This window comes from Gymnodraco acuticeps, unplaced genomic scaffold, assembly GCF_902827175.1.
Source record: "Gymnodraco acuticeps unplaced genomic scaffold, fGymAcu1.1, whole genome shotgun sequence".
Taxonomy (NCBI): domain Eukaryota; kingdom Metazoa; phylum Chordata; class Actinopteri; order Perciformes; family Bathydraconidae; genus Gymnodraco; species Gymnodraco acuticeps.
In genome coordinates, this window is record NW_022991932.1 from 133547 (window position 1) to 151603 (window position 18057).

At 38.4% G+C, this 18057-nt stretch overlaps 1 protein-coding gene across 1 annotated transcript in view; it reads right to left on the minus strand.

Moving 5' to 3' along the window:
- The window catches only part of col9a1a (collagen, type IX, alpha 1a), a 32758-nt gene extending 15259 nt beyond the window's left edge, over nt 1–17499 (minus strand). Inside the window, 24 exon segments of the mRNA XM_034200242.1 lie at nt 777–830; nt 1650–1703; nt 2113–2166; nt 2254–2298; nt 2384–2437; nt 2588–2641; nt 3013–3066; nt 3932–3985; nt 4063–4116; nt 5202–5255; nt 5373–5426; nt 5874–5927; nt 6053–6109; nt 7756–7788; nt 8501–8554; nt 8782–8835; nt 9090–9113; nt 9596–9631; nt 9840–9893; nt 15292–15354; nt 15517–15555; nt 16391–16465; nt 17423–17455; nt 17458–17499. Of these exon segments, the coding sequence (XP_034056133.1) occupies nt 777–830; nt 1650–1703; nt 2113–2166; nt 2254–2298; nt 2384–2437; nt 2588–2641; nt 3013–3066; nt 3932–3985; nt 4063–4116; nt 5202–5255; nt 5373–5426; nt 5874–5927; nt 6053–6109; nt 7756–7788; nt 8501–8554; nt 8782–8835; nt 9090–9113; nt 9596–9631; nt 9840–9893; nt 15292–15354; nt 15517–15555; nt 16391–16465; nt 17423–17455; nt 17458–17499 (1203 nt within the window).
- Between the last annotated feature and the right edge of the window lie 558 nt (nt 17500–18057).

Consider the following 18057-nt stretch of genomic DNA (forward strand, 5'->3'; position numbering starts at 1 on the left):
AGAAAAACGGACTTAAAGATTAATTATTTTTATCTATTAGCTTATTTATATTGAAAATAATGCTTAATGACTTACTTATTTTTACCGAAGAAGTTGAGAGATGAGATTTGGGGGTTTTAATAAATGGTTGTTCAGTTTAATCAAAATAGGTAAAAAGCCAAAAAATCTTAAAATGTAAAAGATGTTGGTTTTTAATAACGCTGTCACTTGATAACAAAATAAACATTAACCCGGTTTAAAATGCATTTGAAATCAGGGCTTTCTTTCATGTAGAGCCCTTCCTCTTATCGTTTTGTAATTGCCTCATGCTCACCATCCACCATAACTATTGCTTATATTATTATGTGTTTCTGACACGTGGATGAAAGGCACACAGGTAATCAGGAATAAAACTTGCCTTCGTTTGAATTGAACTTTGACCTCTCAAATACAAACCCAACAATGCCCTGCATATTTGGGATAGAGGAAAGATACATTATCTATCCGTCCCATTGTGGTCAGACCTCTATCTAATCCTGTTCACAGCTAAATAAACACTACAGATAATTAGATAATCAAAATGAGCACGTACACACTCATCTCTGTTTCCAGATATTCTTGGAGGTTTGTCTTTGTCCCACTCTTAATGGAACGGTACTGTCTCTTTTACCCATAAAGTTGTATTTTCTGGGTGATTACATTCTCTGACACTGCGTCAACCATTTTGAGATGTGGTGTGGTGTTATTATTACAGTTTACTTCCACCCTGATATTAAACCTTTTTTATTGGGTCTTACCCTCACTCCTGCTGCTCCTAGAGGCCCTCCATGCCCTCTCACTCCACGTGCACCCTGGAAGAGAAAAAACAAGGTAAAATTAGACAGAAAACTAAAACGTTTTTAACAATGTGCCTGTAGTTTAATTAAGGGGATTTGGGGCTTGTGTAATGTCCTGTTAGTGTGTGATGGTTGGCCCAATAAACAAAGAGCAGGACTTTAGGGTTAGAAACACTATGGATGATCAGATCTGCCTTGGCAAGGTGGAATAGTCATTTCCTAACTTTTAGCCTTGAGTGGCCATTAAAGGAACTGCAGTTTATGGCACATCCGTGTTGGCTTCATTTTTTAGCACCAGAGTTTGTCGCTTGGATTCAAGACTATAAATATGGATGGTCAGGAGCGTGAGCATTCTTAATGTGACAACTATTTCATTTAACTTTTGTTGCTGGTAGAATATATTCCTTATTTAGTTTTAACCTTAGTGATATTGGAAGTTATAATCTTCACGTTTATAAAGCCTGCATGAAAAAACTTGGTAAAACCCACAGGGAGAAGGTCTGCACTCTTAATATTCCATCTTCTCAACATCGATGTTTCACCATAGCAGAACAACTTCAATGTCATTCGCCATTGCATAATTACATAGCCATGTGTAAGTGCAGTTAGAGTCTCCATCCCATCTTTCCTTGACTTTGTGATCTATTCCATCGAGCTCAAGGAAAAGTGTTAATGAAAAGATATAGGACTTCATTTATTTGATCATTTGACCCCAGCCCAGAATGAGAAGCTAGTGTTGGGGAAGGAAGTTAAGGGGATGATGCGCTAACAATCTATTTTCTATCTCATGGAGACACAAAACAGATGTAAGTGAAATAGATGCATTTGACTCACTGGTCCTCCTCTGGGTCCGACTGCTCCAACTCCTCCCTGGTCTCCACGCTCCCCCTGGAAACAATGCAAATAATTATCAGCACTGAGAAGAAGTTAAACACATAACAGCTTTTCAGGATACAAAATCCTTTATTCCTCCAAAGGTGGGGAAATATATGGTGTTACAACAGCAAATAGACAATATGTCATGGCTATTATATTGTATATTGTGTATATCATAAAATCAAATAAGTGCAAAACCATGGTAAAAAAGAAGTAGCAGCATAATACAATTTAGTGAAAGAGCAGATACTTCAAAACTGTTGGTTGTTTTTTGTGGTTTGAAATTACCTCAATTTTATAAATGGCTCAAACCAATAAAATCCAAAGACAATTAGCTGTTTTTCGGGTAATTTAAAATGATTTGACATACTTACTTCAATACTCTTGCTTTAAAATAAAAATAAAATGTTATTTTACTCACTTGTTTCCCTGGAGACCCCATCATTCCTAAAACACCTGGATCACCTGCGGTACCCTGGTGGCAAAAAAAAGACATTTCATTAAAACATAACATACAATTTAAATTTGGCCTTAGAATATAAATATAAAAATATGATCATACCACTACACCACTGACTCCTTTTTGGCCATAAGAGCCTGGCAAACCCTACATGGAGAAAACAGTATGAAACATCAAAGAAATCTCACACTTTCAATAAGGAATCAGAAGCTTTGGGTCAAAAGTTACTTACAGGAAGTCCTTGTAGGCCGGCATCACCTGGACCCCCATTTTTCCCTGGAATACCCTAAAAACAACACAAACAATTGGTGTTGTTAAAATGCACAAGTTCTCTTAAGGTCTTAAGATTGAGACTTTAGGCTTTATCTGAAAACACACTTCTTTAACGATTGTTTTGCAGTAAAACCTCTGAAAAATATAAATAAATAATATTTACCTTGATTGCTGGAAGACCAGGAATCCCCTCTCGGCCATCTGGACCAGCAAGACCCTGTTGACAGTAAAAATAAAAGGGTTTACAAAGTTAATTGCACAAATGTGTCTCTTTAAATAACAGATCTTTTTAGAATAGATGTATTAGATGTATTGGGTGCACAGTTGAATTGGCAACCAGCATCTTAATGCCTTAGAGAACAGCTTAAAATATAGAATATTGTACATAAATTGCATTCATTTGATTGCATTACATGAAGAAAGAAATATCAAAAAGTAAAGTAATAACAAAGGGAAAGTTGGTAGTTGCGTTTGATAGAACGAGTTTGTAATATGAATAGGAAAGCAGCAAGACTGTGGTAAGGTAGGAAGATGGATACATTTATGAATGCATTTATTTTATGATAGATAAAATGAAGCGCTGCTCACAGCCTCTCCTTTCAGCCCGGGCACTCCTCTGATTCCAGATGGACCACGTTCACCCTGTAAGAAACAAAAAGAGACATGGAAAAAAAAAACAGTGACATTGAAAAGAGTATTTTAATTAAGTTTTAGGAAGTTTGTTGATATAATTCAAGAAGAAACAGGATTTTAAAGAGTCCTCTCCTGCTGAGGTTCAGGTGTATATCAGTATGTAGTGTCTCTACTTTAAAGAGTCCTCTCCTGCTGATGCTCAGGTGGATATCAGTATGTAGTGTCTCTACTTTAAAGAGTCCTCTCCTGCTGATGTTCAGGTGTATATCAGTATGTAGTGTCTCTACTTTAAAGAGTCCTCTCCTGCTGATGTTCAGGTGTATATCAGCATGTAGTGTCTCTACTTTAAAGAGTCCTCTCCTGCTGATGTTCAGGTGTACATCAGTATGTAGTGTCTCTACTTTAAAGAGTCCTCTCCTGCTGATGTTCAGGTGTATATCAGTATGTAGTGTCTCTACTTTAAAGAGTCCTCTCCTGCTGATGTTCAGGTGTATATCAGTATGTAGTGCCTCTACTTTAAAGAGTCCTCTCCTGCTGATGTTCAGGTGGATATCAGTATGTAGTGTCTCTACTTTAAAGAGTCCTCTCCTGCTGATGTTCAGGTGTATATCAGTATGTAGTGCCTCTACTTTAAAGAGTCCTCTCCTGCTGATGTTCAGGTGGATATCAGTATGTAGTGTCTCTACTTTAAAGAGTCCTCTCCTGCTGATGTTCAGGTGTATATCAGTATATAATTCAAATTGACCCGCGAACGGTAACAGCTTTCGAAGACAACACAAGGGTAAGACAGTAAACCATATGTACAGACATCAGTATAAGTTTGCAACTGCTAAATTGTGTCTCTGTTGTTGTTTTTGATCTTATTGGATCTTACCTGAACTCCTGCTGGCCCGCTCTCACCGATGACTCCTCTTTGACCCACATCGCCCTGAAAAATGACATCAGTGTTTATTTCTAAATAACAATGAGGGCGTCAACATTTGTGAAACAGATATGGGGACTCACTGGGGCTCCCTGGATTCCCTGAGGACCACCATCTCCTGATTTTCCACGAAGACCCTGTTTGTAGAGATGGGAATGTTGTAGTCAGTCAAAGTTTAAATAGGAGAGACATCAATGTACGTCAACACAAACATCCAATGCATCTGGTGACATAAGGTTTGCACGCTAAACCTGTCAAAACTACGTGCACATGGTTCTTATTCCAAATTGCAGAAAGTGACATGATAAAAAGATAAAATAATAATGACCGTTAAAGTCTTTTTAATATATTTTTCCATCATTCTGTTATTGCATGTATTTATTTAAAAAGTATAATCAGTATTCTCACATGTGTTATTCTTCTAGCTATAATCAAACATGTTTACTATAAAGCAATACAAGAAAGCAAAAAAATAGAAATTCCAAAAATATATATAAATAAAAAAACAGTGATGATTATAATAGTAAATAGAAATAAATTGAGCTGCCTGCTTTATAAGTTTTTATTTTATAATGTCTTTGAAGGAAAAGGTTAGCCAACAGGTGCTTTCTCCTGATTGGACGATTGATAGTCAGCCATGTTGTGGTGTTTGTATATAAACTGTGGGTGTTTCTCAATGTCGAGGAAGGATACTCCAGAGCCACTATTTCAAGGATGCTACGTCATCGAGTCCCGCCGAAGGACTTTTCCAATGTCCAGGCTCCTTGGAATTCTACCGAGGCCGGCGTACTTCGTAGCGAGACATTTCGAGGCTGCACATGTGTATCCTCCGCGGTCTTAAAATCCCCACAATGCTTTGCGCACGGACCAATTTTCAAATCTTTGGCGGAAATTGCGCTCCATTTAAGGCGGGGCCTCGCATATGACGCACACCTGTTAGCCTGTTCCACCATTCTTCGTTTTCCGAGGCGAGGAAGGATTCTTGCCTCGCTTCTGAATAATTGACTCGGAAGACATGTCCTACCAAGGAAGCGTCCTCGACATTGAGAAACACCCTGTGCCTTTATTTCCTCTGTAAAAGCAGAACCTGATGGAGGCTGTGTGCTAAAACAAGATGATTTTATAAACGTTCTGTCTCTTGGATCCAACATGATGGACTTTAATTTCCTTATCTGTTTAATTCTCCATGAAATGTTTGCATCTTGTGTGTTTGACGTCTTACCCTGTCGCCTTTGGAGCCAAATATTCCTTGGAGGCCTCTTGCTCCACCGGGACCCTAAAATTACTCAGCGGAAAGAGGAGAGGAGATGGAAATGTCCCATGTTAATATGTTTGACTGTGAGGTGGTATCTTATTTTGAAGCATGTGGAGAGAGGATGGTGAAATATTTTACTGGTAGTCCTTGAGATCCGACTTCTCCCAACGTTCCTTGTTCGCCCTCCTCTCCCTGAAAGAGAACGTGAGTAATGTCATGCTGTGATATCAAGAAATGCATTACGTATTTCCTCTTTCATTTACTTTAACATTATTGCAAAAGCTGCAAATAAAGACAAGAAACTGTCAGGCCAGAGATCCCTTGGCTAAACTTTTTTTTTTAAGGACAGAGACCCTACTAACAACATGTATAAACACTTCACATTGGTTTAGCTAGCTCATGTGATGCACAAGTATACATATGTAAAAGTATGATTATCATAGAAGTTGTGTATTCTAAGTAGGTTGTGTTTCATTCATCCTGCCGCATTTATAAATGGTATTAAACATAATTATATTCAATGGGGAAAAAAACAACAGTTCACTTTTGGTAGGCTAACACTTTATCTCGGCTGAAAACATTTTTGATACATATGTTATCAGACGTATTTTAACTTAGTGTGCGAGGACAGTATGTTACCTTGTGTCCTTGTCTCCCGGGCTCTCCAGATTCACCTTTAATTCCTTTGTGGCCCTAAAGACAGACAGGTGAGTTATTCAACTCATCCATAAAATGTAGCTAGTAAAACAGTACAACAATTAAATAAATGAATGAGCATCTAAAGAAGGAAATATCAGCATCAGGGAAATTTCACTCACTTTCATGCCGGGTAGTCCAGAGTGTCCGTGGAGTCCAGAAGGGCAGGCGTTGGGACACTGAAAAACACAAGAGCCTATTTGAGGTCATGGAAGAGCCCCGCCACCAGGGGGCTCCACTGTCTCGAGACCCCAGGGACCAAACTGAGCTAACTGTGACTTTACTGAGCTAACAGTGACCTTACTGAGCTAACCGTGACCTTACTGAGCTAACTGTGACCTAACTGTGACCTTACTGAGCTAACTGTGACCTTACTGAGCTAACTGTGACCTTACTGAGCTAACTGTGACCTTACTGAGCTAACTGTGACCTTACTGAGCTAACCGTGACCTTACTCTGCTAACCGTGACGTTACTGAGCTAACTGTGACCTTACTGAGCTAACTGTGACCTAACTGTGACCTTACTGAGCTAACTGTGACCTTACTGAGCTAACTGTGGCCTTAATGAGCTAACTGTGACCTTACTGAGCTAACTGTGACCTTACTGAGCTAACCGTGACCTTACTGAGCTAACTGCTAACTGTGACCTTACTGAGCTAACCGTGACCTTACTGAGCTAACTGTGACCTAACTGAGCTAACTGTGATCTTACTGAGTTAACTGTGACTTTACTGAGCTAACAGTGACTTTACTGAGCTAACTGTGACCTAACTGTGACCTTACTGAGCTAACTGCTAACTGTGGCCTTAATGAGCTAACTGTGACCTTACTGAGCTAACCGTGACCTTACTGAGCTAACTGTGACCTAACTGAGCTAACTGTGATCTTACTGAGTTAACTGTGACTTTACTGAGCTAACCGTGACCTTACTGAGCTAACTGTGACCTAACTGTGACCTTACTGAGCTAACTGCTAACTGTGGCCTTAATGAGCTAACTGTGACCTTACTGAGCTAACTGTGACCTTACTGAGCTAACTGTGACCTTACTGAACTAACTGTGACTTTACTGAGCTAACAGTGACTTTACTGAGCTAACTGTGACCTTACTGAGCTAACAGTGACTTTGCTGAGCTAACTGTGACCTTACTGAGCTAACTGTAAGCTGACTGAGCTAACTGTGATCTTACTGAGTTAACTGTGACCTTACTGAGCTAACTGTGACTTTACTGAGCTAACTGTGACCTTATTGAGCTAACTGAGACCTTGCTGAGCTAACTGTGACTTTACTGAGCTAACTGTGACTTTACTGAGCTAACTGTGACTTTACTGAGCTAACTGTGGGAACGAATGTTTCTAAAGATGCATCTTTACCGCATATTGCTTTTACTTTATTGTTGTTTTAATCATGGAAAAGGTATGAGCTATGAAATCAGCTATGAAATGTATCTTTTTGTCGACTTGAAGTTAGTTAAAGTTGCAATGTTCTTGATTTAAGTTAGTTGCTAGTTGAGTTTCAGATGTCTGAGCTTTCCATGAGCACTTGAACACATCAGTCTGGCTTTGAGTTGTATAATAATAACCCAGCAATAATGGAATATTGGCCAAATAAAAGCTCCCTTAAAGCATATATGGTTTTGTATTCAAAATGGAAGATGCTTTCACCTTGCACCCTTTGTAAAATAGTGTGTCTTTATAGTCTGTGTTTTATACCAACATTTTTGCGAGTCCAGTCATCATTCAAGTCAAGTAATTGTATCTTCTTAAGGCAGAGAGCAGTGTTTTAGAAATGATGATAAATGGATCTGTTTTGGGATCAAACTTACCAGGTCCTCTCCATTATACACGCCTGGAAGACCCTAGAACAAACACAGAATGTGTCGTGAGCTCAAAGAGACTTCATATCACTAATGTAGTTTCCTTTTGTTCCTTTATCCAAAAAAACACATTACCCTAAAAATGTGTTGCCCACACTTCTCCCCATCCATCTAACAAACCCTCTCATTAGGAGATGCCCAGCCATTTTAAAATGTAATATAACACGTGCCCACCACCCTTAACTATATCAGCCTCACAGATACCGCATCCATTACAAACTCCTGGTCCTCACTTTCAAAGCCCTCCACCATCTGCCCCCCCCCCCCCCCCCCTACCTCACTGACCTCCTCATCCTCTACCAACCACCCCGGTCCCTCAGATCCACCTCAGCCGGTTTGCTTTCCATCCCCAAGGCCAAACTCCGGAGCTTCGGGGACAGAGCCTTCTCTGTGGCAGCCCCGAAGCTCTGGAACTCCCTCCCCCAATACCTCCGTGAATCTGAGTCCCTCACCCTGTTCCAGTCCCGCCTCAAAACCCACCTCTTCAACTCTGTATCCATAACCCCCCCCCCCCCCCCCCCTCTCAATCAACTTCCTCCTGACTACTTTTCTGTTTTGTTTCTTTTTGGTTTTGTTTTGTTTGTCTACCCTCCCTCCCAAATGTAAAGCGTCTTTGGGTTCAAGAAAAGCGCTATAGAAATTAAATGTATTATTAGATAGAGACAGAAATAGAGACAGAAGCTGTGATATTTACCCGCGGCCCAGCAGCACCAGAAAGACCAACTTGACCTCTCTTGCCTCTCGCTCCCTGTGAAATATGGTAAAAGGTCTTTATAAATACAGCATTAGGACAATAATCTTAAATCTTAATGCAGCATCAGCAGCAGCTACCCTTAAATATACATATTATTTATATATTCTGTTCTTCTCCAACATCCTGAGGACATTTAGAAATAGATTGCTAATGCTTGTAATTTCTTATTTGTAAAGATGACAAATATTAGCGATAATACGATTTCAAATAAGTGTACTTACGCCTGGTCCAACTTTGCCCAATTCACCTGGAAGCCCATCTGTACCTGGAATACCCTGTAAACAAAACAGGAGAACGTGAAGCCTCTGAAACTCTGCATTGTTTGTACATACATCTAATTACAAATATTAATCTACTCTTAACAAGGTGGAAGACATTTTTAGATATTTTACTTAAGTGAAAATACAGTGTGAAAATGCTTAAAGTTCATACAAAAGTAAATACTTACCTTAACTATAAATGTGTTTACCCTTACTGTATATTACAGTTGTGTATAGAGTGTGATATTTTGTATTGTGTTTGTACTCACATCCAGCCCATCAGGTCCTACACCCTGTGAGAGAGAAATCAGTGATTGTTAGACTTAGACTTTTGTACAGAAATAAATAAACAGTAGTCTTGATGGCAAATTGTCGTTGGTCCTCGAAAAAAAGATTTAAATGCAGCCAATTTTTTATATGTATTAACTGTGCAGACTAGAATACATTCAATGCTAACAACATATGCTGTCTTTAAATATCTATTATTTTAGTGATCATATACTGTTTAAAATTAGACTAAGAGGTCATCAGAATAACAATAATATACAGAAATATGAAACAAAGACTGATGACATTTTTCTCCAAATCATGTCAGTTCTTCATTAAGTAGTTTGTAAGCTATAGAGTTAAGCACAAATCATATCTTTTAACATGTTATCCGGACTTTGTATCCTAACATCTAAGCAGCTAATATTCACTCTCTCACAGTTTCGTACATAATCTGATGTGTATATCATTAAAACATAAATGTACTTCAGGTAATATGTGTACTTACAAGCTCTCCAGGAGGCCCTTGAGCTCCAGCATCTCCCTGAAAACAAATAAGAAAAGAAATGTCAAATGTAATACCAGAAATATTAAAAAAGGAAGAGAAATATGTTCTTCTATAACCACATATGCACAGAGCTGTGGCCATGCAAAAGGATGTGCATCTCTGCAGACAGGGTGTTAGATGTAGTGCTTACATTTTAACAGAAAAGATCAAACAAATAATTCAAATATGTTGATGATGAACGTACTTTTGGTCCGTTTGGCCCGAGTGCTCCCGGATCTCCAGAAGGTCCAACAAGTCCCTGCAGAGGAGACACAACGCATTTAAAGAGGACATCTTCAGGTTCACACCTTAATGTTGGGTTTCTGGTAGAACACTACATGCTTCAATGTCAAAAGAAAACATTATTTTCCTCCTTATTCCTGTCTAAATAAATCTTTATTAACCATCCGTCAGAAACGCTCTGTCCAAACGCACGACCTCCTGATGAAAGAGTTCTGATTGGACCGTCAGACCAATATGGGGCATCTTTGTGGTGATGGTTTACAAGCTGTGTGTGAAGTGTCATTGTAATGAGCCTTCATAGTATGGACGTTTCTAAGCAACCCACAAAAAGCCCACCAAAACTGACAATATAACACTTTGTGGTAGGGCTGCTCAATTAATCATATTTTAATCGCAATTACGATTTTGGCTTGCAACAATTATGAAAACAAAATAATCGAAATAAAAAAATATATATTATTATTATTTATTTGTTTTAAACATTATTTGTTTTAGTGGTTTTTCAATTGAATTACACTTAAAGTTCAGGGTAATCAACTGTTACAACATACTACACCTTTTTTCAATAAATGGATGTTTTCAAAATAAATGGATAATCGTTTTTAATAATTGTGATATCAATTATTATAATTATACAATTATAATTTACACACGGCATCTATTGCACGTCTGTCCGTCCTGGGAGAGGGATCCCTCCTCTGTTGCTCTCCCTGAGGTTTCTCCCATGTTCCCTTTAAACTGTGGGTTTTCTTCGCAAGTTTTTCCTTGTACGATGTGAGGGTCTAAGGACAGAGGGTCTAAGGACAGAGGGTCTAAGGACAGAGGGTCTAAGGACAGAGGGTGTCGTATTGTCATACTGATATTCTGTACACACTGTGAAGTCCACTGAGACAAATGTAACATTTGTGATATTGGGCTATATAAATAAACATTGATTGATGGATTGAATTATTGACCCAAATAATCGAGATTATGATTGTTGCCATAATCGAGCAGCCCTACTTTGTGGGTTGGTTAGCACTCCTGGTCCCTACATGTATATTCAAAAGCACTAGAATGTGATTTTTCTAAATAATAATGAACACAAATCAGAAATGCTAAAGGCTTAACGCTCCTGGCTCAGACGTGTGTGTAGCTTTAATAGAGGCTGTCTCTGTATGTTTGTCACATTAGTTTTTCTTGGCTAACATTCACCTGAAAAGACACTATTACTGAAGTTGTTTAAAAAAGCGTTTTCTGAGAAAGTTGCAACCAGTGATATTATGCAATGGGCTACTGGTCTTGAGATGACTTGAAATATGTTAATGACAGACTTACAGTATTCTTAATACTCTCTACATTTGACTGATATAAGATCAGTTTGAATAAAGAACCAAATGTACAAATGTTGACAATGCTGATCTTGGTGCAAATAAATGCAGACCCTGACATCTGACATTCAAGTTTAGTGTCTAATAACTTCACATACTGTTAATGTTTACTGTATAAGAGAGAGATGAACAGTATTTGACAGATTCCTGCCGGCAGAAGTTGAATACATAACTACATCTGCGTTGAAAGGGTTAACATCAAACATCACGGACAGGTTTAACTGAACTAGCATGTAAACAACTTCTTGAAAACGTCTATTTATCAAATGTAGTCTTATTTTTGTACTTGGGTCCTTTACTAAGTTAAGGGATTTATCGGACCATTGCAAAAATGCAGCCTATAAATCCACAAAGTATCAGACAGCCACACCGTTTCTACGTTCTGCTGCTTTGAGTGTTTTCTTAGACCAATACATTCAAGAGAAGGCAGTCATCTCCAAAACTCAGCAACTCACAGCTAAACAATGTAGGCCATTCAATAGCACTGCAAGCTAGAGGAGAAATATGTATGATGTTCTTATAATGTTCTTATAAACCAAGACATGAATGATTAGAATAACTCTTCTATGAAATGTATAAAAGTGTCTTCTGCTTCCCCTGATTCTCCAGAGACGGAGAGGTGTGGTGTTCCTACTATTCTTTAGCTCCTCCCTTCACCAGAGGTGGGAAGTAACTAAGTACTCTTAAATCAGACTTTAGTTCCACCTGGAGTAAATCCACCAGCTACCCTGCAGTATACAAAGTCATTCAAACTAGCTGCACCTTTACCAGCTTTGAGAACACTTTCATGATCAATCATTATAAAACATATCATATATATTATTCTGAAATGGACCAATCTGCACAACGACTACTTTCACTGTCGCTACTTTCACTATATTTAGATGAGAATACTTTTATACTTTCACTTGAGGAACATTTTGAATGCAGGACTTTTACTGTAACAGAGTATTCCTACACTCTGGTACTTCTACTTTTACTCAAGTACAAGATCTGAGTACTTCTACTTTTACTCAAGTACAAGATCTGAGTACTTCTACTTTTACTCAAGTACAAGATCTGAGTACTTCTACTTTTACTCAAGTACAATCTGAGTACTTCTACTTTTACTCAAGTACAAGATCTGAGTACTTCTACTTTTACTCAAGTACAAGATCTGAGTACTTCTACTTTTACTCAAGTACAAGATCTGAGTACTTCTACTTTTACTCAAGTACAAGATCTGAGTACTTCTACTTTTACTCAAGTACAATATCTGAGTACTTCTACTTTTACTCAAGTACAAGACCTGAGTACTTCTACTTTTACTCAAGTACAAGATCTGAGTACTTCTACTTTTACTCAAGTACAAGATCTGAGTACTTCTACTTTTACTCAAGTACAAGACTGAGTACTTCTACTTTTACTCAAGTACAAGATCTGAGTACTTCTACTTTTACTCAAGTACAAGATCTGAGTACTTCTACTTTTACTCAAGTACAAGATCTGAGTACTTCTACTTTTACTCAAGTACAAGATCTGAGTACTTCTACTTTTACTCAAGTACAAGACTGAGTACTTCTACTTTTACTCAAGTACAAGATCTGAGTACTTCTACTTTTACTCAAGTACAAGATCTGAGTACTTCTTCTTTTACTCAAGTACAAGATCTGAGTACTTCTACTTTTACTCAAGTACAAGATCTGAGTACTTCTACTTTTACTCAAGTACAAGATCTGAGTACTTCTACTTTTACTCAAGTACAAGATCTGAGTACTTCTACTTTTACTCAAGTACAAGACTGAGTACTTCTACTTTTACTCATACAAGATCTGAGTACTTCTACTTTTACTCAAGTACAAGATCTGAGTACTTCTTTTACTCAAGTACAAGATCTGAGTACTTCTACTTTTACTCAAGTACAAGATCTGAGTACTTCTACTTTTACTCAAGTACAAGATCTGAGTACTTCTACTTTTACTCAAGTACAAGATCTGAGTACTTCTACTTTTACTCAAGTACAAGATCTGAGTACTTCTACTTTTACTCAAGTACAAGATCTGAGTACTTCTACTTTTACTCAAGTACAAGATCTGAGTACTTCTACTTTTACTCAAGTACAAGACTGAGTACTTCTACTTTTACTCAAGTACAAGATCTGAGTACTTCTACTTTTACTCAAGTACAAGATCTGAGTACTTCTACTTTTACTCAAGTACAAGACCTGAGTACTTCTACTTTTACTCAAGTACAAGATCTGAGTACTTCTACTTTTACTCAAGTACAAGATCTGAGTACTTCTACTTTTACTCAAGTACAAGATCTGAGTACTTCTACTTTTACTCAAGTACAAGATCTGAGTACTTCTACTTTTACTCAAGTACAATCTGAGTACTTCTACTTTTACTCAAGTACAAGATCTGAGTACTTCTACTTTTACTCAAGTACAAGATCTGAGTACTCTACTTTACTCAAGTACAAGACCTGGGTACTTTTACTTTTACTCAAGTACAAGATCTGAGTACTTCTACTTTTACTCAAGTACAAGATCTGAGTGCTTCTACTTTTACTCAAGTACCAGAGTTATTTGGATAGTATTTGTTTCCTGACTCCTTTTTTAGTTGATTGTCTGGCATCAGATAACTAAACCTTTATTATTTTTGTAAATGCAACATTGTGTCAGCATGACCCGAACGTCTCTCTTAAGTTTGGTAACTTCTAATCGAGAGGTTTCCTTTTTTTTGTATTTATAAACTATTTTTAAAGTATTCCTTCACTCAAGATCTGAGTACTTCTACTTGTACTAGAAGATCTGAGTACTTCTACTTGTACTAGAAGATCTGAGTACTTCTCCCACCTCTGCCTCTCACCTGCCTGCTGCATAATAACTCTCCAAACACTCTAGACCTGGACGAAGGAACCAGAAGACGCCTACAACTTTACCTCAGCCAATGATGGCAACAAAGTAGACCCTCCTCAGATGAGAGTAGATGCCAAGTTCCTTTTATACCAAACCCCTGCATACTGGTCTCTCTTATGCCTCTGGAGGTGCAGACACTCTCTCCCACTCTTCCCTCAAAGTGTGATTGTGCATCTTGGTCCACATGTTGGTTTCTTTTCTCCGTTTGAATCCTCAGCTCTGAATCTGCAGTCTGTCCTCCGCAGCATCTCAGACACACTGAGCCCTTTCTGCTCCACACACCCAGCATACGCTCTCTCTCTCTGGGCAGCCGATCCCCCTCCGTCTCACACAAAAAGACCCCTGTTTCTGTCAGGAAGCAACTGGAGACTACCCTTAAATAGCCCAGATTGATTTATTCAACGTGTTTTCTTTTCACTCAGTTTGAAGCCAAGACAAACTGCTCCCACTGCGGCAGATCTGACCGGCTCAGATCTTACAGAGATTCAATACATCCTCTTGTTGGAGAGTTCAACCCGCAGCGCGGAGGGAAACTCATGCAGGAGGGGAAGAAGTACTACTACTACTATTTAGGTAGAAGTAGATAGACTACGGGCTTTAAGTATACTCTGTTTTAGGTACAAATCCTGAATTGGAAATGTTAATTAATGTGTGCAAAATGAACAAAAGTATTTCATTTAAAAATACCCAGTATGCAAAATGGCTCTTTTCATAGTATTATATTAAAGAATAGTATATCGTCTGCTTGTATCACTAAGAAATACATGCAAGCATTTAAATGTTGTAATTTTGCAATGTGGGGCCAATTTACTAAAGGTTTACTTTGTAACATATTGGCGTTTTTACACGTACAAAGTAAATAGAGGAGTAAAAACTACAATATTTGCCAACAAAATTGGATTAAATTAGAAATGTATGCATCATAAAATAGATATACTCAAGTACAAGTATGACAAAATAGTACTTAAGGACAGTACTTGAGTAAACGGACTTTACACCATTGCTCTCATGCATTGTTTTCCTCATCACTGGGAAAAAGCAACTAGTGGATTGCAGAGTGGCTGTGAAATGAGTGTGGTGCGTGAATACTAAACCAGCCACAACCCAAATAAACTCTTCTGTGTTTAACGTGATGTCTGACTCACGTCTGCGCCTGGGAGTCCTGCAGCTCCTGCAGCTCCGTCTTTTCCATTATCTCCGTCTGGGCCCTGCAAGCAGAAGTTAGAAGTTCACCTCTCTAACTCTGAGGGTTTCTGATCCATCACACATCTCTGCATGAGGAAAGAGGAAGAGGAAAGAGGAAAGAGGAAGAGGAGGAAAGAGGAAAGAGGAAAGAGGAAAGAGGAAAGAGGAATCAAAAGTCCACTCACTGGTCCGCCGGTCACTGTGTTGTCTTCTCCTCTGTCGCCCTGAAGACACAGGAAGAACATATCATTTAAATGTAAAGAAAATAGTGGATTTTTTGTAATATTTAAGAGGTTTGTATTGTTGTGGGACAGGGCGTTGCTACCACTGAGGACACTGGAGTCATGTCCTTTTTGTGTATTACTATTACGTTTTTTTATTGATTGATTTATTTTATTTATAAAGGCCAAACAGTGGCACCTTGACAGTCTGTACACATAATGTATAATGCTAAAGCTAATATCCAATGCCAGTAAGAAGTTACATTTTAAAATCGTACAATCCTTGCATATATTGAACATTGTATGGGGGGTCGTCGAACCTGGTACATGTATGTGTACAATTCTAGAATAAAAAGAAAATCATACATAATAAGGTTATTTTATAAACTGATTCCAACATGTTTGACTCAACATATCTTGATTTTGTAAAGGATTCAGGATGTTAGGTGAAGAGGGCTTTGAATCAGCACTAAGACCATCAAAGAATGTCTTGGTGCATTATGGGGGAGCTTGAACCCATGACATTTGGCTATGGTCCTTTTTTATGTAATGATAATATATTTGAGGTTTTTTAATTGGATAACAAAAATCATTTTTGCTGTAACAACAGCTGCTCTGTTTGAGCTACATTTGGCTACATTTTGAGATTAATAATTGGGGTTGAAAGTGTAACACAGTCAGGATGAAGTCATGTGACGACCTTTTTTCATTTCCAAAAAGGCCTCATTGTTAACACAAGCTGCTGCTTTTTGCGCAAAACAATACCTGTTGTTTTCTGAGCTGATTAAAACAGAAATAAACGTAATCCCACATCATGAAAGCTTCCCCGTTGACTCACATCAATGGCGTCCACTCCGGGTACGCCTGCTACTCCGGGCGGCCCCAGGGAGCCTCGGGGACCGACCGGGCCCCTCTGGAAAACAAACACAGACAGACAAAAATCAGTTTTCACTTTTTCTGACTGAAACCCATCTCTTAATATCATCCATGTTTCTGCTGCTGAGGTTTGAAGGGCGGCCGAACAGAGCCTCATTGTTCGGGTGATGCGAGGGGAAAGGTCACGAAACTGAACCTGCGCTCACATTATTCTCACATTACACGTAAGTATCTGCATGTGTTCGGATTACTGCTGATCGGAGCACTGGGACGAATGGACCACCGTATGGACCATTTTTAGAAAAACAATCAGAAAATAGTTGAAGTCTGTTTTTGTTTGCATATATTTCAAGATTTTTCTCACAAAACACCTTAAGTCTCACTTTTTCAACATGAAATCAAATAAAGTGGAATATATCATGAGAACTAAAGAGTGATATTGTCCTTGCATGGATTCAGGATATATATTTTAAAAAGAGAGTATCATGATAAAGGGGAGGGGGTTGTATACATGTCTCACACAATAGCATTACACGCTGTCAAAGAGAATCCAATACCAAAACAATAAAGTATTTACAGAACTCTTGAGTCCCTGAGAATTGTGAAAGGGATTCAAAGATATTTGATAAAAATGCAAGTATAAGTGTGTCTCTTCAGAAAAACACACAGTACGTTTTCATGGATCAATATAATAAAAAATACCAAAAATATGTTCAAATATAATGAAAATATGAGTTTACATTAAAGTCTAGTCATTACAGAGCCAAACAGATAAGCAGAAAGTGCCAGAAGAATATAAAATATGCTTCAATAAGAGATCAAAACAATATCAGTAACAATTCAAATATACGTTTTAAGGGTCATTACAACACCTTTTTCTTCATACAATTATCTTTAAAACACAATAAAGTACAATTCGCCCCACTGAGCACCACAGACTTGCTTCAAGCACCTTTAGGAGTATTTCAGGAATATAGAGAGCAGCTGTTCTCACCTGAGCCGAGCAGATCAGCACGATTTGCCAGTAGAAATCACCAGCAGAGACTCTCGGTAGGTCCTGGAGAGAGACATGGTCTTCCCAGGCCGGAGGGAGAGGAGAAAATTCCCTTTTTCCCAGATTAGAAAAGGGCTCACGGTTCACCTGAAAGACTGGAAACACCCACCGTCTGCTGGGAGGAGAGCTAGGAATACTGATTATTCATGAGAAGCTGAGGAGGAGGAGGAGGAGGAGGAGGAGGAGGAGGAGGAGGAGGAAGAAGAAGAAGAGGAAGAGGAGATTAAAACATCTTCTCGGTATTTGACACACTGAACTGTTATCCTTATTTTGTTAATGTCTTATTATTTGTTTGTTTTATATATTGTTTATCAGACCCAAGGAAGAGTAGGCAAGCTGATCTATCATCAGCAACTCATATTTTTACTTAAGGTACATTTTAAATGAAAGATTTTCAATGAAAATTGAGCATATTTACATTTGTGGTACTGATACTTTCCTCACCTGATTAAAGGGCAAAACGGCTCCTGCTGCACTACACTCTATTACCGCTAAGTGGCGCCATAACTTATCCAACCACCAATAAGCACACCGAAGAAGAGAGATACCGGAAGTTGTGTGCAGGAGGCGTCGTT